At 52.2% G+C, this 24,161-nt stretch overlaps 1 protein-coding gene across 2 annotated transcripts; it reads right to left on the reverse strand.

Annotated features, from left to right (window-relative positions):
* Window positions 1-2,322: 2,322 nt before the first annotated feature.
* On the reverse strand, window positions 2,323-23,677 carry TOM1 (target of myb1 membrane trafficking protein). Of its 2 annotated transcripts, XM_069807355.1 has the most exons (16): window positions 23,499-23,677; window positions 15,981-16,065; window positions 14,202-14,280; window positions 13,908-14,057; window positions 13,661-13,795; window positions 13,259-13,405; window positions 12,120-12,236; window positions 11,531-11,664; window positions 10,836-10,869; window positions 10,154-10,262; window positions 8,995-9,115; window positions 6,500-6,575; window positions 5,993-6,055; window positions 4,243-4,302; window positions 3,855-3,891; window positions 2,323-3,750 (listed from the first exon to the last, which is right to left on the reverse strand). In XM_069807355.1, exons 1-16 carry the CDS (start codon window positions 23,548-23,550, stop codon window positions 3,602-3,604), a joined length of 1,548 nt encoding a protein of 515 aa, XP_069663456.1. In that variant the 5' UTR covers window positions 23,551-23,677; the 3' UTR covers window positions 2,323-3,601. The 2 variants fall into 2 exon arrangements, with proteins under 2 accessions (XP_069663456.1, XP_069663457.1); XM_069807356.1 differs by lacking the exon at window positions 5,993-6,055 and having other exon boundaries at window positions 23,499-23,669.
* Between the last annotated feature and the right edge of the window lie 484 nt (window positions 23,678-24,161).

Genomic DNA, 24,161 nt, shown 5'->3' on the forward strand with positions numbered 1-24,161 from the left:
TGCTTCAAACTGACCCCACTTGACAGCCACCAAAAACCCTTCCCACCTGTTCGCCCCGTGATGAAAATAGTGATGAGCCAATTCCCCTTGGGGACGGTTCCTTCTTGGCTTTGCCAGCTCCTGTGCCAGCTGTCTGGGGAGAAGGAAAACAAGGTGAGGGTGGAGAAGGGGTCCTTACCCTGAGGTGGGCTCAGGGCATCCCAGGGGCAGCAAACAGGAGCCTCAGCTCCCTGTGCTTGGGGTATACATTTGGGGATGGCTTCATTTCTCTTTGAAGGGAAGCTGCAGGCAATGCACCTAGGGAGCTGACGGCACCAAGAGCTTTAAGTGCGCGCTGAGGCACAAACTGGTGTTCAAAACTTCACTGGTGTGAACAGACTGGTGTCCTTCATGAATGCTGACCTGACACCAGAAGTCCTCCCTTCCCGGCAGAGCCAGGCAGCCCAAGTCCAGGCACCGGCAAGAGGGTTTGGGCATCGGACCCCTTGCTCCAGAGGCCCTTCTGGTCCCACAATTCCAAAACCCACCAGCCTGGGCTCCACTGTGCCTCTGCTCTTGCTTCCTATCCTTTAAGTGCTCCAGGAGGGGAAGCTCAGCATTTGTCCCTTTTGCCTTTCCTCCTTGTTCTGTTTTTCTGTCGAGACTCGCAGGATGGAAGCTGCGGGGGCTGTCAGACCCTCGTGTCTCAGCTCAGAGTCCTGTCTCGCAGGAGGGACCTGCCCTTGCCCGGGGGGGACGCTGCGCTGGCCTGTACCTCGTGGTCCCTTGATTTCGAATGTCGTCCTGTGGGCCACATGCCCAGCACAGAGCCTTTGGTGCAAGCTCTGCGTGCTTTGGCTGGGGTGGGGGGGAAGGTGGTCTCCAGGGGGCCCAGGTCGGCTCTTGGACTTGCTGCAGGGGTGACAGCAGAGACCAGAGCCAGCGCTGCGTGGGCACATCCAGCCTCTCCACCCAGGTTTCACTTCTAGCATCTGCTGGGAAAAGGATGCTTTGGAAATGAAAAAAAAAAAAGAAAAGGTGGCTATTTCAGGAAGCTGCGAGTGTGGTAAAAATGGACTTGTGATAGCGCCTGCAGCTGCACCACTCCCCAGCGTTTACCCGTGTTTGCCGCATGAAACCCTCATGCATTTGGTAAGGCAGAAACCTGCGGCTCTTGGGTTGCGCTCTTCAGAAAGTGCTTTGCACACTTCGTTCAGTCTAAGCCCTTCTTAGGTGAGGAGCGTGGGGTCCCGCGGCACGGTGAAGCCCTGCTGCAGAGCTGGCTGTGGGAGGGGGAGTAGCTCAGGGATGAAGCCGTGATCGTTTTGCTTCAGGCAACCTCCAGCAGAGCCACTCGTGGACTCGTCAGCAAGATGGGGCAGGATGGGCGGCTTTTAGGCTTGTTAGGCTGGGCTTTCCCCTCCCCACCACCTCCAGAAGATAGCATGCGCTCCCTGGTTTGAGGACTGCTGCTCAAAGAGGGTTCTATTAAATATATAACAGATATATATTCAGAAAGGAGGGGGGCCTCCCCCAGTTCCTCCCAGAAGCACTGGGAATGCAATGGAATTGGAAGTGGCGATTCATTTTTCCAAGGGACAACCCGTCCAAGGATAGTGTGTGCTGTCCGTCTTGGAAAGCTGAAGAAGACACAAAGCCTCCTCCCGTCCCACAACTGCTTACAGAGGAGGAAACCCAGCACCCTGCTTTTTCCAGCCCCGCTGCCACCAGCTGCAGACCAGCTTTGCTCACAGCTTTTACCCTCCAGTCTCTGCCTGAGCTTGGTACAGCTGAGACTGCAGCGCAGGCAAGGGGAGAGGGAGGTGCTGAGGTTTGGACAACTTCGGCTAATTCAACTCCTTCCTACAAGTCTAGGGCTCAGATGACACTTTCAACCTGTTCAATCTGCTTTCAAGAATCTTTCCCCCAGTTCCCACTCAGCTGGACACCAGGGGATGGCATGGGAACAACTGAAGACGCCCTGTGGATACCAGAGAGCCCTTTCATAGCAACTGTATTTCTTGAGTGTCTTAAAGTGATTTGTGGGCTGCGAGGTGAATATTCGGATCTGGTCACGAGGCAGAGAGGGAAGGGAGAGGCGGCAGCTCGCCCTTTTGCTATTTTGAGATGGGCTGTAGTCACCTCCCCAGGACACCGTGCCAAAAAGCAGCGAGCACCTGCCTTGGCTCGCAGCCCCCTCAGCCCCCACGCTGTGCCTCGTCTCAGCACCACAGTGCCCTTGCCTTTTCGTGGAGAGCAAATGTGGCTGCACTGTTGCACCCCTCTTCTCACCCCCCCAGGGTCCTCCCCTCCCCACGCCGGCGCTGAGAACGCACGCCTATCTTCAAGGGAGGCTCAAGACTTTGCTCCTTTAATGTGCAATTAAAAAAAAGGCAACTCTCCCACACTCAACAGGAAATCCCACCAGCAGGAGCCCCAGGCTTGGCACCCTCCTCCCTGGCTGCCTTTTACAATGGGGCAGCGTGTGCGGTTTGCTCGGAAGGGTTTTTCTCCCCACGTGCACAGGAGCCGCTGGCTGCTGCAGGGCTGCTTTTGCTGGCATGAGATGACTGATGTCTCGCTTCACCTCTGTGCTCACCAGCTGAACCAGCTACCCAAGCAACAGCATGTTCTTGCCAGTATAACAGTGTCAAGGCAAGGGCCTCCTGCTTTAGGGAACACAGCTCTTCGGCCCCAGCACACATAGCTACCCTGAGGGAGCTTATAGTGTTCGCCTGAGCAGAGGCTCAGAAAGACTCCCCACCGGCACGATGTGGTGGAAGGCATCAGTGGAAGTGAGAGAGGGAGGTGGGATCGCATCGGGGAAAGGGGGGAGAAAAGTATAATAACGGGAGAATTAAATTAACTGCAAAGTTTGCTGAAGGCACGTCCTACCCCGTAGCAGACAGCCCGTTCAGCCTGGGGTACCGCTTGCAGCTCAAGCCCTGTGTGCAGCCGAGGCCATCGGTAACTGGCTGTCATGCAACGGAAACATTTGGGCTGTGGGTAGGATTCTAGATAAACTGATAGGGAGGGGGAGGAAAGGAAGAGGAAGAGAAGGGGTTGTGAGTGGGAAGGTGTTACATACCACAAGCACTTGTGCAAGAGAGACTAGAGCAACAGGGCCCCTCTACCATTAGTGTTCCTCCTCTGCCACTGTAATGCTTTGCCATTCCCATGCTTTCCAGTCTAGCAGTGGCAGGCAGAGGGCTGGAAATCATTCTAGGGATGGGGCGAGGAAAGAGGCAGGCTGGAATGATTTCAGCAGCAGAGTGCAGCCTCTCCTGTTTCTTGGGCAAGATCTCTAACTACCTCACTGGAGAGGAGGATGGGGAGCTTCTTCCGCTTTGCCCACACTGTACCAAAAAATCCCACCCCACTGAACTCCCGCGTTCTCTAGCAGCTTTGAAAACCCCCTTCACAAGTCTATTGTGTGACATCCCTAAACACAAAAAAGATTATCTGAAATCTGAAAGCAGCTTAAAAATAAAAACAACTCAAAGGGAAAACAGGAAGAGAGTGGAGGAAGGGGACAGAGTCCTTCCCCTGCTGGCCCCTGGTCGGAGGCAAGCAAAACAGCACACAACAGCCTCCTGCTCCACAGCACACCAGTCCATAGCATTCACAAGGCAAACATAGCATCATCTTCCTTTGCTTGCTTCCGATGATGGCTGGCAGCAGGAGGGGAGACGGACGTCCCTGCTGAGGAGCTGGACAAAGTGGGTAGCCGGTCTGCAACTTTTGCTCGCTCTTCCAGAAACTTGTCAAACTCTGGAGAAAGAGAAGAGCAGAACATTAGCAAGGAGGGAGGTTCGTGGAAGAGCCAAGCTGCTGCCAGGAATGGCTGGAGAAAGGGATTGGCTGGCAAGTCTTACCTTCGCTGGTGACACCTTTTGCATCCTCTGACTCTCCCTAGGGAAGGAGGAGGAGGGCACAGTTAGAAGCAAGGTAGACAAAGGCACCTCCACAGATGTGATTCTTTGTCTGCATGAAGGGAGACAGGATAGTGCTCCTCCCAATTCCACAGTACAGACATGTCAGAGTGGCCCTGAGCCTCAGTTCATTAGCTATGCTTCCCAGTAGGCTAATTATACTGGTGTGGTATCCCAAACCCTGTGTCCTTGGCTTTTCCTCCCCTGCTCCCTCCAAGCAGCCTGTGCCACACATTCAGCAGTGCCAGCGCTGTTGTACACTGCCTGAAATCCAGCCCTGCAGGCAACTTTGGCAGGACTGCTGGCTCCAGGAAAGCAGCCCCTCACTTACCACATCAGTGGAGAGCCATTTTTCTATGTCTTCCATGAAATTGGCTTGGGGAACCGGCACCTGGGACAGAAGGAAAGAAAAGGATGAGGCCGAGAAAAGAGAGGATGTTCCAGGAAACCCACTCTGCAAAAGGAAAGCCCAACCCAAAAGCTAACTCTCTCACCCCACCATTCAGTCAGCTCAGGCCCTTCCAAATCCAGCCAGTGCCACCGCAAAGCTCTCCCAGCTACCATTGCCACCGCGCACCTGCTTCCTCTGCCCCGTCCGCACCCAGACACGTATAGTTTCTAGAATACGTGCCATTAAAAGCATCTGGGGTTTGGTGGTTGGCTTTGGGGTATTAGGACTGGACCAGGCTTTCCGTTTTGGTGAGGACTCACTAGGTGGAAATTGGCTGCTTGTGGTAGGCAGCCAGAGAACAAGAGATATGCTTTTCTCCACACCTCCTCCCTTCTACAAACCAGTGGCAGTCTGATGTCAAAGTCTGCGATGCTGAAGATATTGGACATGCCAGGTTTGGCACCACATTAAGAAGGAAAGAAGTGATTACTTGGTAGGATCATGGAGCACAGCAGGATTTGACATCTCACCAAACTACAGAAACAGACCCATCAAAGAGAAAGTCCTCCACAATTAAGGTAAATTTTGCTTCCAGTAGGGATGAGGCTAGCTCAGAAGACTTCATGTCCCTGGCCAATTTAAGCAGCAAAGAGACACCTTCCTAAAGGACAGAGATAACCTTGAGGGCAACCAAGCCTGATTCAAAACCCCAGATCCTCTTCTCCACTTACGAGCTCCTGAACAAAGCTGAGCAAGGAGCAGCCCTTGCTAGAGGATCCACAATCAGAAGCGTGAGAGCATATTTGTGGGAACTTATTTATTAGTCTGCTAATATGTATAGCTCCCTTGCTCTCAGGAAAATAGCAAGACCAAGAAAAAGAGCAACCCCTTCTTACCGAGGACAGGCAGATTTCCCCAAACCAGGGAGCAAGTTCAGATAGTTACCACAGCTGGCAGATGGATGAATGGGGATGGAAGAGGATGTGTGAGATTAGGCAAGTTTCAAAGCAAAGTGGCTCTGTCTACCCAAAGAGGAACTCTTTGGGGTAGAAGTGCATTCAAGCCAACTGGACAGCATGTGGGGAAACTTCCTAGAGCAGACATCAGTCTGGGCAGTAGTTATTTCAGGAAGACAGGCTAACAAGCTTCAGACCTGGGAGTGTGTCAAAGCCTCAGTGTGCCTGAGGGGATGGAATTGCAGGAATTCCTGCTGCCAAAAGACCAAATTCAACAGCCTGAAGGCTCAAACACTTTAGCTAGAGGAGGAGGCCTTGAACAGAGTAAAAGCTGGAATGTGTTTTCCTCCAAATGGGGCAGCTTATGCTGAGCAGGAGAGGCTGCAGGGGGAATGAATGGCGGCAGCCTTCCTCATGATGCCACCAGCTAGTGCCTCTGCCCCAGACGCCCACCCCAAAACAGGCCATCCTCTAGCACAAAGAGTGGCACATGCTCTCCTGGCCTCAGAGCTCCTAGGATTTCTTCCTACAAACATGTTTACTTGAGGAAGGACTGACACTCTGCCTGCTTCCTTCCCAACCCTGGTCTTCACTACTGGCCCAGACCAGGGTTGCTCCATTTCAATTTGCAGTCTCTGCTGATGTCTGCTGTGCATCCTCACGTGCTGTGCCAGCACCACCTCAGTTCAGCAGCCCCAGCCTCCTTCCTCCCTGCTGGCGCTCCACGATCTCACCATTCCTTGCCGCATCATCCACTTAGTCAGTTGGGCTCCATCACTGGAGGCACCAGACTCCCCCTGGTCGAGAGAGAGTCAGCACTGAAAGCTGCTATCACAGAGGGTGAGGGAGAGGGGAGGCAGTGGGTTTAGGGTGGGGGAAAGAACACACTAGTACTGGTGGCCTACTTCTCTGATTGCAGAGAGAAGGCAACTGGACTCGCAAACCTGCTGAAGAGGAATAAAACATACATTTCCAGGTGGAAATTTCCCTGCAGATATAAGGAGGCCATCCTGTTACTGACTGAGTCAACCCCAGACTTTCCATAGTTCCCCACTGCTGGGGTTTAAAGAATGAGGTATATAGCTCAGGTAGGAAATGCAGGTTGGTGGCAACTGGGAGTTATCATCAGTCATGTTAAACACTTGATTTTTTTCCCAAACAGACAGCACATTTATTGCATTGGTAAGCAAGGAGGATACTTTCATTGCTGGTGATGCACTGAAAGCTCTGTGGCCACTTACCGTTCCTGTGTTCTGCTGCCGGGCATCCAGGGCACCAGCGAGTCCTTTGGAGGCTTGGGGATCTTCGTACTTTACCCTGAAAGCATGAAGTTAAATAACACACAGGCTGATGAGATGCCTGAGAGTGAAAAGCAGGAACTCCTAAACATATATTCAGTGCTTCTGACCACAACACTTTTCATCTCTCGTCATTCTTCTCCCAAGAGCTTCTAGAAAAGGTGTGCAGCACCCCTATTAAAGATGTAGCCCACCAAAAACCAGACTAATCTCCTCACTGCAACATCACTGTGGGACATCACAGGACAGGCCTGGCACATGACAAGAGGATGACAAGGCATCATATGAAAACAACCATCCAACAGGCTAACACACAGACTTACAGAGCTAGGTGAATCAACCATGACATTCATCTTCTCTGGGCTTGACTACAGAAGAGAGATAACTAACACAGACTGACCAGAAGACTACAGCTATTTTAGAAAGGATTCGAGTAACAAGCCCCTACATATTCACCTACCTTCACAGACACAAACACAGCTCAAAAACATCTCTTTAACCGATACCACTCAAGAACTGATGGTGGCAGAGACTCACTGGTCTATGCTACATAGGAGGTGAGACTGGATGATCAGAAGAGCCTAGTGTTGTTTCAAGGGCTCCAAATGCACCATTACAGCAACCTCTTCCACACACAGACACACGTCTCACCCATAATCTCCCTCATCCCATTTTTGTGTCCCCTTTAGGCTGCTACCACACATGCTAATGCCACACGTCACCATTTGATCCATGCAGAGTGGGGAAAACAGTCCATCCTTGCTGGGAGAACGAAGCCTCTCCCAGAAACTCTCCGCAAGCCTCTTCTCCAGCTGCTCCCAGGCCCCTTTCCGCAGATCCAGCAGACCATCAAGTGGAGCTGTTTTTGTTGGGGGCCAGGGGCTTGGGCCACCGGCGCTCAAACTTCTCAAAGAAGTGCTCATCAGTGAAGGGGCCGCTGTGGACAATGGCATCAAGGATGAAGTACAATGCTGCTATCATGCCACTGATGAGGAAGAATGGCAGAAAAGGCTTGAGGTGTTTCAAGCACTGCTTCGCCGAGACAGACATGAAGCATGGGAGGGTCAGGAACAAACCCCAGCAGCCCTGCCTGTGTCTCCTGCCAGCACGTCCCATCCAGGAGCAGCAGGGCAATGGGTCTGTTCACGCGGAGGGAGACACTGAGAGCAGAGGCTGGTGAGTGAAATGTGAAGCCTGAGACAGTGAGAGTAGAGGCTACCTGGCAGGAGTGCAAGTGCGGGCAGATGGAGGGCAGTGAGGAATAAATAGAAGATGTCTCGTTACTTGGGCGGAGATCACAAGCTGCAGTCTGTTAAAGATTGCGCCACAGTGGAGAGGATACGATTCCACCCCTGCCCAGATCTCCCCCAGCCTCCAGCACTGAGCACATTCCAGTGGCTCGGGTGTCAGCACCACTGTTTTTGTCTGGACTGCCCCTGTCCTCAGGCAGTACACCCCACAGTAAAAGTGGTGGGGAAACCCACGGGCAAAACACATGAAGCTGTGTGTAGGCCATGGGTTTTCCCACCACTTTTACCAGAAGCAGTCTGAGGCAGAGGAATGAAAGCAGACAACCTTAAGAGACCTTAACTTGGTACTGCCCAGCTGCAGAACAAGGCACTCCAGTGGATGGAGGTCAGGAACACAGGTCTTTGAGGGCTGGAGGCAGCCACGTGCCTGTGAGCTCTACTGCTTGGTAACCGGTGGAGAACAGTGGATGACTCTGACAGGCAAAACAGCATGAGATCAGCCACAGTCTCTCCAGCCAAAGGGATCTGGTCAGCACAGCTCTTGTTGTCTCCTCCCAGAACATGGATTCAGGAATCCACTCTTTGTAGTAGAGAAGAGGCCCAGTTCAGCCAGTACTATGGAGACCCAACTCTTAGTGCTTTACACCAGGACGTCTCAAGCACACTATGGAGGAAGAAACATCAGTCCTGCTTACCAACAGGGAAGCTGAGGCACAGAGCAGTGCCCTGCCTTGCAAGTCACAACTGACTGCATACTTCCTGCACTCCAGTTCAATACTCTGTCCATTACGCTGCATCGATATTCAGCAATTCCCAAATTTAACATCACCCCAGTCAGGCTACACGAGTTCAGAGGCAGACAAGAAATCTCAGCCAGTCCCATTCCACACCTTCATCTCCAGACACTGCATTTCCCCAGCACATGTGGCACCACAGTCCCCACATGCAAGAGACTGCTTCCTTCTGCCCATGCCCGGGAGAACACTGTGAAGGGGAGACAACGGCAGCAGGAAGAAGGACTGGGAACACAGAGATCATCCCACAAACACTGTGTCAGAAAAGTGCATTTCTATTGCATCCTACTGTCTCCCAGGAACTGCTGCTGGTTGGGGTCACAGCCCCAGTTGCCCTGAGCCCTCCCCGCTTTGCAAGAAGACAGGACAGGACAGAGTGGGCTGCTACACTCACTCTCTGCGCTGGTCAGCCAGTGAGCTGCCACGGGTCAGGGCAAACATGTCAAACTCTTCTTCTAGCTTGCCAGAGGTGTCGAGGGTGTGCAGCCCCGCACTTACGCTGCTTGAGCCCAGGTCTGTGGGAGAGAAAGCAGGGTGAGCAGGCAGCACAGGGCAGTAAACGGAAGGCTGTGGGCTTGGAGGGTGCTAAGTGGAAAGCTAGCATCAGAACAAGCTAAACTGCTCTAGGCCCACTCCTCTATGCTGCCCGTCAGCTGCAGCACAGTCTGTGCATTTGTGCAGTGTTGTGGGTGAAGTAACAGAAGCAGTTTCTTCGCCTGCTCAGCAGATATTTTTAGCTCAATCTGAGGCAGCAGCAGTAGCATCAATTTACTGCACTGATGCTGAAGGCTACATGTTCCTGACCATTTAAGACAACTCAGAGGGAACTGCTCCATAACCTGTGGAAGAAGATAACCTGTGCTTCTGGGCAAGCACCTCTGAGACAGATGAGCGGACTTTCATGACTCAGGCATCATCTGAAAAAACCCTGACTTGAAAAAATATCTCAACTGGCTTGTTTGTAAAAACAGTCTTGCCAATTTTCTATAGCTGCATCCAAGCTGTACTGAACATGCTCACAGCTAGTGAGAGCTTCAGCCAATGCTATGTAGGCTGTTGGTATGTCTTGAAGAACCCTCAGGATCTCTCAGGCTTTCTGAGTAAACAACCTGTCAAATCCTGGGTCCTCAGCCCAAGATGCTCATGGCTGCCTTTGCAGCACAGCTCAGCTGCTTTTCTTCTCCCAGACCTCAGTGGTCAGCCTGACACCACACAGCAAGAGAGGCAACTGCACTGCTGCTTAGAAATTGCAGAGGGAGCAAATTTCTGCCCTATGCTGCTGGAAGACCCAGTCCTTAGCCACAGCCTAATGCTGACATCCTTCTTAAGTCATGTCCACCTCCTGCACATGAGGTGTGGATGCTGAGACATATGCTTGTGTGCCTTGGGGCATATACAAGTTTCTTCATGAGTTTATTAGTTGACAATACACCCTATTTCTCTAGGTTACTTTATGAATGTCACTAAATAATTTTGGGAGGCGATTCAAGGGCAGAGAAAGGATTCCCAGAGCAGCACAGGAGGACTGAGGGGAAAACGACATGGCAATATACTCATTCCAGCCAGCTGAGAGGAGAGATTGTTGGTGACTTCAGGCTGTCTCACTGCAGAAGGAGGACTGGGTCCCAGGTCAATCAAGCTGTTCTCTGCCTCATTTGGTGCCTTTTGAGAAAAAGAAAGGAAGATGGTGGAGAGTTTCTGAAGCCCAGATACCCTGACCCTTCAGTCCTAGCTCATTAACACTGGAGAGGGAAGCCCTTCTGTAACCATTGAAAGATACCAGTTGTGAACCCTCCCCTTGTGAGAAGGGGGACAGTGACCAGAGACCTCGCTGGGAATAGTGTCCCAGGGCAGAATTTGCCTTGGTAGCCAGCCTCCCAGCTCTGCTGGATGTTGGTAAGTAGGGTAGGTGCTGGTTCAGAGGACAGGGCAGTGCTCAGAGGACAAAGGGAGGCTTATATGGGAATTGATCCTCTCAGCGTTCAATACTGGAAAACCGTAACTGCTGCTGGTCTGCTCTTGCTCTTTGGGTGAGAGGAAGGCTCCCACTGGCAGCAGGGGAGAGGCTAGCAGTGGGAACTGGAGTGTCCTGCACACCAGTATGGCCTGGTGCAGCTGGGCTGGGGAAGCAAAGCCTACAGCTTGTAAGTGGGGCAGACTGAACATCTCTCCAATTCAGCAGGACACTGCAGGATGGAAACCGAGCTGCACAGAGGGGCAGTTACTCTGAGTTACCTTAACAGGCTGTCCTGTCCGAAGGCGCTCGAACCTGCAAGAAAGATGACAGGATGTGTTTCAGTAGCATGTGCTTATTCACCCACAGCCCAAGAGACTTCTTATAAGGTTTGGCACAGTCTGCCCTTTCCTATGTACTAGGAAAGGGGGACCACGGCTCAGGGCCAATTCCCCCTCAAGACCAAAGACACCACAACAAGGCCGACAGAGCTGATGTCTCCTGAGAGGTGGTGTGAGGAAGCTTCTTGGGACCCTCCAGAGCTACTTCTAACCAAAATGGTTCAAACCCAGCTCTCCATACAGACACAGGGACTAAATTCTCCAGACTTCATCCTAGCATAAGAGATGGGTTTGATGAAATGGAATTAAAAAAAAAGGTGTGCAGACCCCACCTGTGCAAGTCCTTTCTGCCCCCGTCTGCCTCAGAGCTAGAAAACCAGCTCTTTCCATGCCGTTCCCTCCTCCTTTTTCTGGATTATGCTGAGGGACATCTTTATATTCCATCAATAATTTACACAGCAGTTTTGAAGGGACAGGAATAAATCAGCAAAAACTGAGAACAGGCTTTGTTCTCAAAGATGGATGACACATCTTGAACACTATACTCATGGGCAGACCAAAAGGGTGGGACAGAAGGCCTTCAAAGTGCAGTAAACTCTTGTGGAAGAGCAGGGCAGAGAAAGGAGGAGAGGTACCTTTCATGGCGTAGAAACACATTGTTGAGGTTGTCATTGATGAGGAGCAGCTCCTCAGTGAGTTGTTCATGGAGGATACGGGGAATCAGCTCCAGCACACGCTGCTGCATGGCTCTGCATGTCCGATTCAGCTCCTGCCCACAGCAAGGGGAAGTTACCATGAAGGTCAGGCTAAGGCTGAGCACTCACAGATTTGGAAGTCTGACTGGGACAGACAGACCCCAGAGGCTACTGGGGTCTATCATTGCTGATAGGGTTGGTGGGCAACAGATATTGGTGTGAGAGGTAAACTGAGTGAGCTTTACAGACAATAATTGTATGACTCTTGCTAACACATCACCCAGAAAGGCCCTCGAGGACTACAAGTCCCCATGTGAGATGATTCCAGCCTCAATAGTGCAACTTCCCTTGGCCATTGAAACTCCACCTTCTCTGTATCTCCCTTATCCCATCACTCCCTGATAAGGCCCACACTAAACTGTCCAGTGCAATTGTTCCCCACGCCTGGCATGCATCATGCCTCAGTCCATCAAGTCATTGCTAAATTGAGCTGCGTGTGCCAGCCCTCCACCCCACCCGTGTTCCTTACTTGCAGCAGCTCCAGGTCAGAAGGCTCAGCCTGGGACGGCACCAGCTCCGTCAACATCTCCGACATGACCTTCATGTTCCCGTTCACCACTTCCAGCTCACTGCGCAGCTTCCCGATCTGCGAAAGGGAGGGCATGTGACAGCTCTGCCTGGGAAGACTGGGCAGACAGCTGAGGTAGCTCTGAATGGCGGCGCACCGCATGTGTATTTGTTCACAGAGCCGAAGGGAACAGCCACTGAGGAGCTCATTTGTCACCGCTCAGTTCAGCTCTCGGGAGGTCCCAGCAGAAGGAAGCTCCATTACTTACCATCAAGTTCATTTGCAGGTAACAGGTGCCAGATCCTTACCTGAGATCTTTGGCCACTAGCCTAGCCTTGATTTTTTAATAGCCAGCACAGGCTGCTGTTATGATTCAAATCTCTCCCCAGCTAGCAGCTCCTGTGTGGCAGCCACTCAAATCGTTTCATTTCCAAAGCGGTGTAAAAGGGCGAAAAAAATGAATTTCCATTCAAAAGGTGAGCCTGGGCTAAGTGTGCAGTTGAAGCTTTATCCCTCTGGTTTTATAAGCTGCTAAAGAGCCTCCTGAGAACAGCTTCTAGCCTCTGTTCTGCAAGGGGATGCAACCTACCAACAGCTGGAGGATTGGTGCTGAACATGGTGTCATATGAAGTCGGGGTGAGGAAGGAGGAAAGAGGATGGGGAAACAAGTGAGAACGCCCTTTGGAAACCACATAGCCAGACAGGGTTGATTCATACAAAGTCAGCAGCGAGGCAAGATAAACAAAGATGATAAGGAGGCATCTACCGAGCAAGCTTTTGCTCTACTGTGCTACAAAGACCTCACTCAAAACCTCTGTGTCTCAGTTCCCCAGCTCCCTATAGCCAGGAGATCTTCCCTCTACCTGCAAGCAGCCCTGCCTTCGGAAAACATAACCACTCTGTGTTTGTGGTATCCCAGCTCATCACTGTGACCACAATGGAGCTGTGGGGAGCTCTCGAGGGACTATGCTTTGGAGGAACAGCTCCTTTGGGACAGAGGCTGGGGAAGGACCAAGACAGCAGTCCCAGAACAGTGTTTGTGCAACAACCCCCAAACGCAGGGGGAATCAGCAGCACCATGGGGCTCGTGTCCAACTCACCTGCTCTGGCGTGGGTGTGATGGGCGCGTCGCTGGATGTGCCTCTCCCGGTGGGCAGGGTGACAGGGTGGAGGATGGACTCTATCTGCTGAGGGCAGTTGACCACAGGTGAGTTCTGTCCAGACTGGGAGTCAGAGCTATACACAGTCTACACACAGAGGCAGGAGAAGTGACAGAGAGAAGGAGATGTTAGACACTCAGAGCTGACAGGGCAGTGCAATTAGGAGAGAAATGTTGATGACAACTCCCCATCTGCTTTCAATAACTCTTCTAGCAAAGAGGCTGTCCTGGAGCTTCTCACTTCCCAAAAGCCCTCTACATGCAAGCTAGAGTTCCTGAAGTCCCGCCATAGCTCCAGAATGACAGCTGCCCAACACCCTTCTCTTCAGCAATGCTCCCATACCCTCTGTGGTGTGTGGATGGGTGACAGCATGTCCAGATCAGTCATGGGGAACTCCAGACCCTTCCGTCTCAGGTCTTCATAGACAGCGACGACACCTGTCAAGTCCGGTGAGCTGCGGAAGGCATCTGCCCAGGACTGGGGAGAAGGAGACAGTAAAGCCCATCATCATTTACAGTAGTCTTCTGTACAAATGCCTAAAGACAAACACTCTCTGAACTGGCACAGATGCTCACGCTTCTTAGCTCACCTGGATGAGGGTCAGCACCTTGTCATGCACTATGGCAGGCGGATTGTTCTTCGGCAGGATTGTTCTCACCAGGACACCTTCTACAAAGTCCTGGCTGGATACAAGGACATGGAAGCGATGGCCACAGTTTTTGACGCATGTTTCCAGGACCTTCAAAGGCAATGAAGCATTAGCTATAGCCTTCTCTGCCATGTGTGTTCACCTTGTTGGCTTTAGGTACCCGCATCTTTTCAGCCAGGGACTCAGCTTTACAGCAGGATATCACAGAGCTGAGAAAGAGCCCTGACCACTCACCGTCAAAGCCAGCATAACTTCATGGAAGTTCTTATTCCCTACAATTCTCTTCTTAATGGCTCGGAAGGCATCTTTGGGCCTGCAGCAGAAATCAGATGAAGAAAGATCATCAGAAGGTTCAGACCCACCTACAGAGAGGCAAAGCAAAACGGCCACTGGCTCTAGGTGCCTCATACTCAGCAAGTGACCTTCCCCACTATGTTTTCAGGGCAGCTTGAAGCAATGACTGGTAAAGCAGCTTTTGCCTGTGGTTCTGCAAGAGGCGTGGGGTCCTGCTAATGAATGCTGTTAATGAAATTGGAGGCCCCTGTGCTGATGTCTGCAGCAACTCAAGGTGTACAGGACACAACAGAAAGCAGAGTAAAAGCAATGCTAGAAATGCACTACTTGGGAGTAGAGCAAAATCCCATGGCAGAGAGACTGAAGAGGAGGAGATCACAAAAAAGCTTGGCATGGGTTAGAAACAGGAAGGAGAGAGCAAGCTGCAGCAATCCTTGTGTTGCTCAGAGAGAAGCTGTTTAACAACATTTCCCTTGAGGAAAATAGGCTAAAAAGCAGCAGGGGAGATGCAGTGGCAAAATCTTGCCTATATTGCAGGTGGGCAAGAGAGCAGCAGCATGGCACGGTCTCCTTAACCATTCTCAGAGTGGAGAAGTACTGCGGTCTCAGCCCACCATGGTGTTGTGAGAGGGCACAAATGAACCAACATGCTCTGGCAGAGCATGTGAAGAGCAGCCAGGCTGGAAGAGCAGCAGTGCTGGAGAAGAGTGGGGTGGAGAACTGAGGCAATGAGGAGGGCAGGAGTGTATTGGCCCGTGGGGCAGCACGGCTGCAATGGATGGGCATTAGCAGGGCAATGGGAGAGCCTGCCATGCCAGGAGGGTACAGCTGTGTTATCTGGCACCCAGAACTGAAACACCAAGCGGCCACAGCTCAAGACTGAGCGCTGTGGGCAGAGACAGATGTATTTGCACCGTGGGGATAGCATGGAAAAGAAGTGGTGACAAATCTGTGAGTAGAGATGTTTGACTTTGTTTTCATAAAACTGTGAAGCTGCAAACTGGGCTCGCTAATCCTCTGTCAGCATCACTGTGGGGTAGGACAGCAGGAGTGAAACCTACAATTTTTATTCCATGTAGCACCTTCTTTTTTACATGCTGCTCTTGACATCTTCACTGTGAGAAGGAGCAGTCCCCCTTGAATTCACTGGCAAATCCCCAGGTCCAGAGTTAACAAGTCTGGCAGATTTCTGAATGTCTCCCCGCAGGGAGAGGGAGACAAGGGCTCCCCCACCACATGTCTGAGTGACCGTACATGAAAATACCTGAGAAGTGAACCCCAGCAGGACTTGCACAGTCAGAGGACTGAATAGCAGCCTGAAATTCTCCTCTCTCCTCAGTCACCAGCCTGCAGATTTTTACATTCCCAGGGGAGAGAACGAGAGGGGTATGAAGGAGGAATAAACCGAAGTGGAAGAATTGCAAATATGCCTTTGGGAGATGGGAGGCAGCCTGGCTTGAATCGAGGTTCCCTGGGGACCCTGAAGGCCTGTTTGAATGGCTCCCAGCACTCACAAAGATTACTGGGAAGCATCTAACAGATGCTCTGACAGCTTTGCTGTGTCTCTAGGTCTCCTAGCAGAGTTTCATCTAAGGGACTGTTGGGAAGCCTAGCTTATTACCTTCACCAGTGCAGTGCTACCACTGCAGTCTAGGGATGTAGTGTTACAGGGTGTGCTGGGACCTGCTGCTGGATGTGTACCCTTGCCAGCTCCCTTACCCTTCTTCAGTCTCGTTAATGATGTCGCAGATCTCCATGTTGAGAGCCCAGTCCTCACTCCGCAGGGACCCATCAGTAGCTCTCTCTGGAAAAGAGAAACCAAGACATGGCAAGGCTAAGAGCAGCTCTGGCACTCTCATGGGCTGCTGCTGTTCAGCTGTCAGGACACCCCAGAGCCCAGCCACCTTCTCCCTGGCTTCCACCGCAAAACGCAAGGAGGAGAATCCAGCTGCAAAGTCCAGGCCACCAAGAGCTCCCCACTAGGTGTCACCACTGCAAAGCACATGGCTGGCCCGCGCTGGGACACGAGGTTGCTCAGTTTTGCCCATGCCACCCAAGCTACCAATACACAAACACACACTGTGCAATCTCTGGTGTCCTGCACACGAAGGAAGGGGGCTCAGCATGACTTCAGCTCCACAGCTGGAGAAAAGGGGGTTTATTTGTTTTGTTGCTGCAGGGCTAGAAACCATGAGTTTGGTCTGCTCACACTGACACGGATCTAATGTCAGTGGCACCACTCTTGGTTTGCATCAAATTAAGGAGACAAAAGAGTCAACCCCCTTCTTTTTACATGGGCCCTACAAAAACAAACAAGTGAACATAAACAGCCGAAGCAGGGCTCTTTCTTGTTTAACATTTACATCTCTCCCCTGAACTTCTGGCCTCTGGGGAGTATGGACTGAAGTGGACTGCAGACTGAAGTCGAAGCAATATTGTTTCGGCTTTGATTGTGTCCCCTTTAATTAGGAATTCCTCAGTCAGCCTTGATGTTATTCAAGGCAGAGATTTGGGAAATGAGCAGCTATTACTGAGAGCAGAGTGTCTCCACCCTATAATCAGCCATGTCTTAGTCCTAGCCGTGCCGACCGACTGATGCCTTCAGGGACACCACCAGCGGCTGGGAGAAAGAGAACTGCCAGTGGGGCAGGCAGGGCCCAGGCACTTTCCAGACCATAGGGAAACGCAGAGACGCAGCAGATGGCAAGCAGCGGACAAGAACCATCCTTCCCAGCTCTCCCATCCCATAAAATGCCTGACGTAGCGCTGCGGCAAGAGAATTAAAACTAGCCAGACCGGTTTAGCACCTACCAAGTGTTCAGAAGAGCTCAGACCCAACAAGGTACTTAGAGAAGTGCCTGCATTTTTAAAACTGCTGTGCCTGCAAAATCTGGAGCTGGCCCTTGCTGCTGTAGGTCCTCTACCCCTTTGGAGAGGCCCTTTCTCTGCAGAGCTGCCTTTTCTGCTTTTGACCCAGCAGCTAATGATCCCTCTGTGGGAATGAAATGCCCATTCACGCAGTAATGGCATAGAGCCATAACGCAGGAAAAAGAAGATTTTTTAACTCCTGCCTGGGTAAGCACATCCATCATGTTTTGGGATGTCCTGTTTTTAAGGGTCAGGCAGAGAGCTATTCACAGCACTGTGCAATGCAGCCTCTTATACACGTGTCCCTCTCACAGATTACACACCACAGCGTGAAGCTACCTATCTGCATCTTATTGCAACCCAGCCACCACCTTTTCTTTTGACTGCAGAATGTATTGATTACACTGTGATTACGCTAATTACATTGTGGCCACAGACAGATGGAAGAGGACAAAGAAGGGAAGGAGAGTGGCAGAACGTTCTTGATCCTCTTCCACCTTTCCGAAGGTCTGTCTACTACTGTAATATCCTGAAGGCCCCTTGATTCAGGTGAACTTTTGTCACTTTGAGTATTAATTTTATATAGGAATCCTCGTCTCTTGCAGATCTAAGCTTCCTCAGTGAGGCACAGGAGGCAGCATCACATTGGGTGATGTAGTGGAAAATATATCCAGGGCAGTGGGCTACAGGGAAGCATGTCTGGTGCACCAGGGCATATACCATTGAATGAGGTTCCCTCCTGCTCTGGGACACCACTTGGCCAGCCTTGCCGGCAGGCAGATTGCAACTCAGGTCGGTCTGATGGATTTGGCACACATGGTCACAAAGTCACCCTTTGCTTGCACTGTCCTCCAGCATCCCCTGCTCATGAGACAACTTGGTTTGAACCCCAGCCTAGCCAGAAGTTTCTCCACACTGTTTTCTGCCTCTGGCAATGAAGCACACAAAACAATCACACAGGGTTACTACACTGAAGGGAAGTCCACATCCACCCTTCTCACCCCTGAAGAAAACCACAACTCAGGAACAGGGCTGAGCCTGCTGGGAAGCTCTGAGCTACAGAAGGAACCAAGAATGAAATGAAAACTGCCTTTAACCATCAAGTCCTTGCTGTTCAAGTCTCCCCAACCCTCCTCATCCTCATTTTCCCTGTACACAAACATGAACTGAGTCTGCAAATACCCTTCCCTTGCTTCCCTATGTTTGGTGGCACTCTGTAACCTGCTCCCCCCCCACCCCCTTCTCCTCCAAACACACCAATCCTGCCAAGGTCGAGCAGCAGGTTTGCTGTTCAGGTAGGAATGCAAACAAACTGTGCGTGCTCCTTCACCTGGCTGGCCACTTACAGGAAAATGAGGCTTCCTCAGAAGTGACATACACTGCCCTGCTGTTATCCCACAACGCTGTGGTCATCCTGCTACCATCACCCCTGTTCACACGCTGGTCAATGAAGGGCTGCAGGAAAGCAGCAAACCTGCCATAAATGCAACATAGGTTCAAAAAATACAAAGCTGGAAGAGCAGTATTAGGGCATATAGAAAACAGGAACGTGACCATGATGCATTTCCAAGGACAAAGCACTTGAGTTTACCCAGTACACATTACGGCCTGGCCTAGCTGGCCTTGGGACAGCTGGAGCTAATGCCCCTTTAATCCTCCTTGCTTCCTTCCAAGCACTGAGGGACTGTCCAAGCCTAGTAAGATATGTTGGGAGTTTTCTCCGAAATCCTGAACTTTACCCTTTTACTAAAGCCTGCAGGAGGGAAGGAAACAAAGTCTATTCATTAGTCACATGAAGGATCAGGGTGGCTGGCCCCGTTTCACGAGCCGTAATTAGCACGAGCTGTCTGCCCCTCACGAAATCTGAGCCTGGGATGGCTGGGGACTGTGACAAGTCCCTAAAAACAGCAAGCACAGGAGGCAGGGCACGGCCGCCCACCCAGCGCTCTGCCTGGCTGGGCTCATCAGGCAGCATCTACTTCTGCGTGCTAATGAGCTGAGCCTGACCTGCTGCGGACAATTCCCCCCGGCGGAGGTTATCGGTGAATGTACGAATGCTGTCTCCCTCCAAGTGCGAAACCAACTGACTGTTGAATGTACAGGAGGCCCTTCACGGGGCTGCTTCAAAGCCACATTGTTTTGGCAGCCAGTCCGGCTTCCCGGGTGTGACAGCACTGGGGTTTGTCTGATTCCAGCCTGCTGCCTCACAAATTGCTCGGATCGACCCAGAACTGCTGAGGACGGTGGTATGGGTTGAACCAGAGCATTGGCTCTTTTCCTGCCTGGCATTTGATGTGCTCCTGCTGACAGCAACTAGGTTATAAAAGTTATCTGGAATCATCAGATAAGAAAGAACCCTGAGCTTGGCATAACTGACACAATGGAGCTGTACATTGCTTCGTGCTATGAGTCAACTTTGCAGCTTTGCTTCTTTTCAAGTTTATTGTCTCTGCCCTCGTGGCAGGGGAAAGCCCACTGTGGGCCTGGCGATCCCACCCAGCCATCCCTGGAGCAGCACACCAGCAGTACAGTCAATAGCGCAGGGCTGTACAGGAGCTAGGGACAGAAGATACTGAGCAGGCTCCTGTCCCCTCTGCTCCCCATCACAGATCTGAAGCACCCATAACCAGCCAGGTGCCATTCAGAAACCCTTTGCCCATGAGGTGCTCTGCCATAGCTCATCAAGAGACTGCGTGCCCGTCCTCCAAGTCAAGTCCTTAACCAGCATTTCCCTACAGTGCTCAGTCCTGCTGGCTTTAAATTCCTCAGCAAAGCATCAAGCACCTTCTCACCCATTTCAACATGTGTTTGAGGGCACCAGCATTTTGTTGCATGAGACAGCGTAAGTTCAGCAGAAAGCAACACAACAGTCCTTTCTCCCAACCCCCCTTCAATTCATAACCCCCCTGGCCCAAATTAGCATCCTGCACAAAGTCTCCTTGCTAAGCCTCACGCTTTCGCTTCCCTTGAGGAAACTTCAGCACCAGCTCAGTCAGGACTCCACCATTTAGCTGTATTGCTTCTCCCAAAGACGGAGGGGACAAGGCGCTTTCTAGAGAGAAGAGAGATACAGCTCCAATTCAAGGATGGCGATGGACACAGACTTGTGCTGACATAGTGCTGTGGGTCTCTGAACTCCTCCTGCTCCTTTCCTTTGAATCAGCTCAAACTCTTAGGGATCAAATGACTCTTCAACTGCTGCCTTTGCCCCTTCTCCTCCAGACACAGCAGGCACAGAAGACAAGGCAACACCTTTTTGAGAAGCACTGCCTTGCAGGGACCCATCTGGCTCTGACAGGAGAGTGTTACTGACAACAGCTGATGACTACTACCCACCGGCTCCTAAGGTCCCAGCTCACAGAGGGGTGCAGGGACACCTGCAAGGTAGGATCCAAATAGCTGTGGGGATTTTTCTGGCATATTGTGTTGTATCTGCCCCTCTTCCTTACCCATGAGCCTCTCTTACCTGCTCCTCTTTACAGTCTCAGCTTTTCCTGGTTCTCATGCTTAAACCAACCCCCAACCATAAAAAACTCTCTTAATCTCTGTGCTACACCGTTACTTCTCTCCCTTGCCTGCCCTCACTGAAATAACCCGTCTCTGTCCCTTTCAGTATTGCTATAATTACTAGTTATTGCAGAATTCCAGGGTCAGGAGAGAGCAGTGGTGGTTTCCTCTCCGTTCTCTCACTCAGAGCACCTCCTTGAAATTAGATTTTCCATTTTGAAGATTCTCTTAGCTCCTAGATGGAGGTGCCACGGATTTCCTTTTGAGAGGGGAATCCAAACTATGATGCTTCAGCACTCTTTGGAAATTTTCCCACTGGTCAGAAGTACTGCGTTTAAAAAAAACAAACAACATACAACAAAAACAAATACCCCAAAAACCAAACAAACAAGTCTGTATTCATCTTACTTGGGAAGAGACATCATGGTCCAAAAACAGGACAGAGGCAACTTTTGTGACTAAATCTCAGCACTGAGAGTGAGAAGCTATAAAACCTACTCCTCTGCAACTGACTCATTCTGTGACGGATCACTGAGATTATTCCTTGTCAGCAAAATAAATGGGATTTACTAGATTAACATTAATGAAGGAATCTGGGAATGTCGCTGCAGTGTGCCACCGAGGATTTTTTTTTTCCTTAGCCTTCATTTAAAGCTATTTTAGACTTTATAAGCTGTATCAGGCATACATGACTTTGCCCAAGTAATTTACAAGAATGCAATATTAGCTTTCGGCAGACAGCCCAAAGCAGCAGCACTATGCAGGTTTGGTGATCAGGCTCATGGGTTCAACATGCAGCTGCCACAGACCTACCAAACAAGTTTGGGTAAGTCATGTTCGCGTCTCAAATTAAACAGGGAAGATACCATTTATCCATGTCCCCAGGATGTTGATAGGCAATGTTCAAAAGGAGAAAACATTCCTATTTTCAGCCACCAGCCCTTTTAAGTCCTCCACAGTGAGTTCCTTTCTCATATGCTGCAATTACTCCACCCCTTTGGACTCCCATAACCCAAATCAACCCCAGTCATTAAGATCTCTCCACTGTCACACCTCTGGTACTAAGGACTCTAAACTCCTGTTTAACAGCACTCTTGAAATATTTTTTCCCTCTTCTTTTCTGTTGGTTTGTTACTTAAAATTCCCTTCTTTAATCTAAGCAAAGCCCAGAGGGAACCCATTTACAATCTGGTTACTATACTGATCAGAAGATCCGGAGGGCAAGAAGCGATCTGTGACATCTAAAGATAACTTCAGATTGCCGCTACCCAAACACAGAAATGTATCTGATGCACTCACTGAGGGAATCAAAGAGCATTCATTCTGGAAAGGGCAGGAGATGGCTTCTCCTGGAAAGTGTGATGAAACCTGTGACATGCCTCTGGGGACACGTCAAAGATCATCCAGAAGTTTTTGTTACAGAAAACCTTCCCTGGTGATCCTTCTCCCACCTTGCTGTAGCGCCTCTCACCTAATCTCACCCAACACTAGAGAGTGGCACATGGCAGTGCCCCTGACCCACATCATTCGGACAGTGCTTTGGGTAGCCTCTAAAATAAGCGGTGCTTATAAAAGCATTACCTAAACCAGCTGCTTGCTCCCTTCCCACCCCTGCCACAGCAGCCTATCCCCCCATGCAAGCACACCCAAAACTACTGAATCAGGGACCAGATGTTCGCAGCCAAGAACAAAGGTCTGCACAAGTGACAGAAAAGCAAGACTGAGCAAGTGCATAAACTTACAAACAGCTGTTGAACGAGCTGGAGTTTAAATGGGCAACAGCAACCTTCAAGCACGACTTGAAGGCACTTAGACAATACAACATGCGAAGAAAAGAATCTTTATTCTAAGTATTTTAAGAACTGCATCTCTGTTTTGAGACCAGTGTAGCTGGTCTTGTTCTTTCTAATTTTAACATCTCTTTGCTCCACTTCCTCAGACTGTGTCCTTCTCCTGCGTTCATCTAGTTGACCTGAGCACAGGGACTAAGAGAGACTGCATGTCTGCAGGCCTGCAAGGTCACAGAGCGGACGCTACACTCCTGACGTTGATTTCGTTGCCAGAGCTGGTACTCGGCCCTGTGAGAAGGCCTGTGGTGCAGGGGAGGTGCTCTCCACAGAGCCAGGGCATGGCCCTGCCAGGTCCTGCTTGTCCCAGACCTCCGTGCCGGGAAGTTCAGGGCGGGCAGCCACCCCCGGGGTGCCCAGGGCGCTCGTCCTTCAGGTGGGGAGCACTGATCAGACTAGGTGAGCCACGACGCCCCGGGGCCAGGCAGCCCCAAGCCCATGTCCTCCCCCACTGCCTCCAGCTCAGTGATGGCCGCCCCCCGCCGCCCTGTCACCTCAGGGAGAGCTTGGCCCCTTCCCGCCCAGGACGCGATAGGCCGCTGCAGCTGGAACCCAGCCAATCAGCAACTCCCCCTGTGCCCCCCCTCCCACCCCGGTAGGACCCCGCCCCTCCCGCGAAGCCCCCAAAAAGGTGCGGGCGGGAATGGCCCCAAGCCAATCACGGACCTCGGCTCAACCGGAGGGCGTGGTTCGAACCACACGTCCGCGGCCCCTTTAAGTGAGGAAACTTCGCCTCGCCACCTCAAGACCCCCTCGCGCCCTGATTGGCTGGTGGGGTCGCCGACGGCACCGCCTCGGGCTACGCGCCCGCTATTGGTCGCCAGCGCCCGTCAGTCAGAGCGGAACTCTCCTCTCATTGGTCGACGCCGTCTCCGTCCCGCCGCGGAGGCGGGAGCCACCGCTTCCCGGAGGAAGGGGTCCGGCGAACGAGCGGGCGAGCGCCCCCGGGGGCGCGGGGGGGAGGGCGGACGGGCGGGCGAGCAAGGGCGCGGGGGTGCGCGGCCGCGGGTCTCACCGATACGCTGCCCTACGGGGGAGCTGAAGGGGTTCCCCAGCAGAAAGTCCATCGCCGCCGCCGCCGCCGCGTCGCGATCAGCTGACGCCGCCGCCGCCGCCGATCACGTGACCCGCGCGCGCGCCAGGCCGGGGCGGGTCCCCGCCCGGGCTTCGTTGTGACGCCAGCGGCCGCCGCCCGGGAGGGGCGTAGGGTCCGGTCCGGTCCGGTCCGGCCGTGGGGGGGGGGCGGCTGAGGCGGGGACGGCGGCAGGGCCGGTGTCACTGCCCGCCCCGTCGGCCTCGGCTGGCAGGAACCGACCGCCACCGAGAGGTTTCCCCGTTTTCCGCAACCGCCGTGCGCTTCGGGAGAGAAAAAAAACCCGCCGCCCAGCCTTCGGCCCAAATACCCGAAAACCCCGGGGCGAGAGGTTTGGAGTTTTCCGTAGCCCCGTGTCGGACCCTTCTGGCACAGGGGGGTACGGACCGGTCGGCAAGGCACCGCGTCCGGCAGCATCCTCCCGGCCCGAGCCATCGGCCAACGCTCGGACCGCGGAAAGGGGAACGCGTCGATGACCGGCGCAAATCGCCGTCACGCCTTGACATCCCGCGCTAACACGCTCGCCTCGAGCCCCCCGGGCTGTTCTCACCTGAACGCCGCCGACCCGAACCGAGGCGAGGCGGC

The sequence above is a fragment of the Haliaeetus albicilla genome, chromosome 19 (genome assembly GCF_947461875.1).
Source record: "Haliaeetus albicilla chromosome 19, bHalAlb1.1, whole genome shotgun sequence".
Classification (NCBI taxonomy): domain Eukaryota; kingdom Metazoa; phylum Chordata; class Aves; order Accipitriformes; family Accipitridae; genus Haliaeetus; species Haliaeetus albicilla.

Coding starts and splice junctions, on each gene's coding strand:
- TOM1 (XM_069807355.1), bottom strand. CDS start 23,550: ATGGACTTTCTGCTGGGGAACCCCTTCAGCTCCCCCGTAGGGCAGCGT. Junction 14,281..15,980: donor ATTAACGAGACTGAAGAAGG/GTAAGGGAGCTG, acceptor TTTCTGCTGCAG/GCCCAAAGATGCCTTCCGAG. Junction 12,237..13,258: donor TCACACCCACGCCAGAGCAG/GTGAGTTGGACA, acceptor TCCCTTTCGCAG/ATCGGGAAGCTGCGCAGTGA.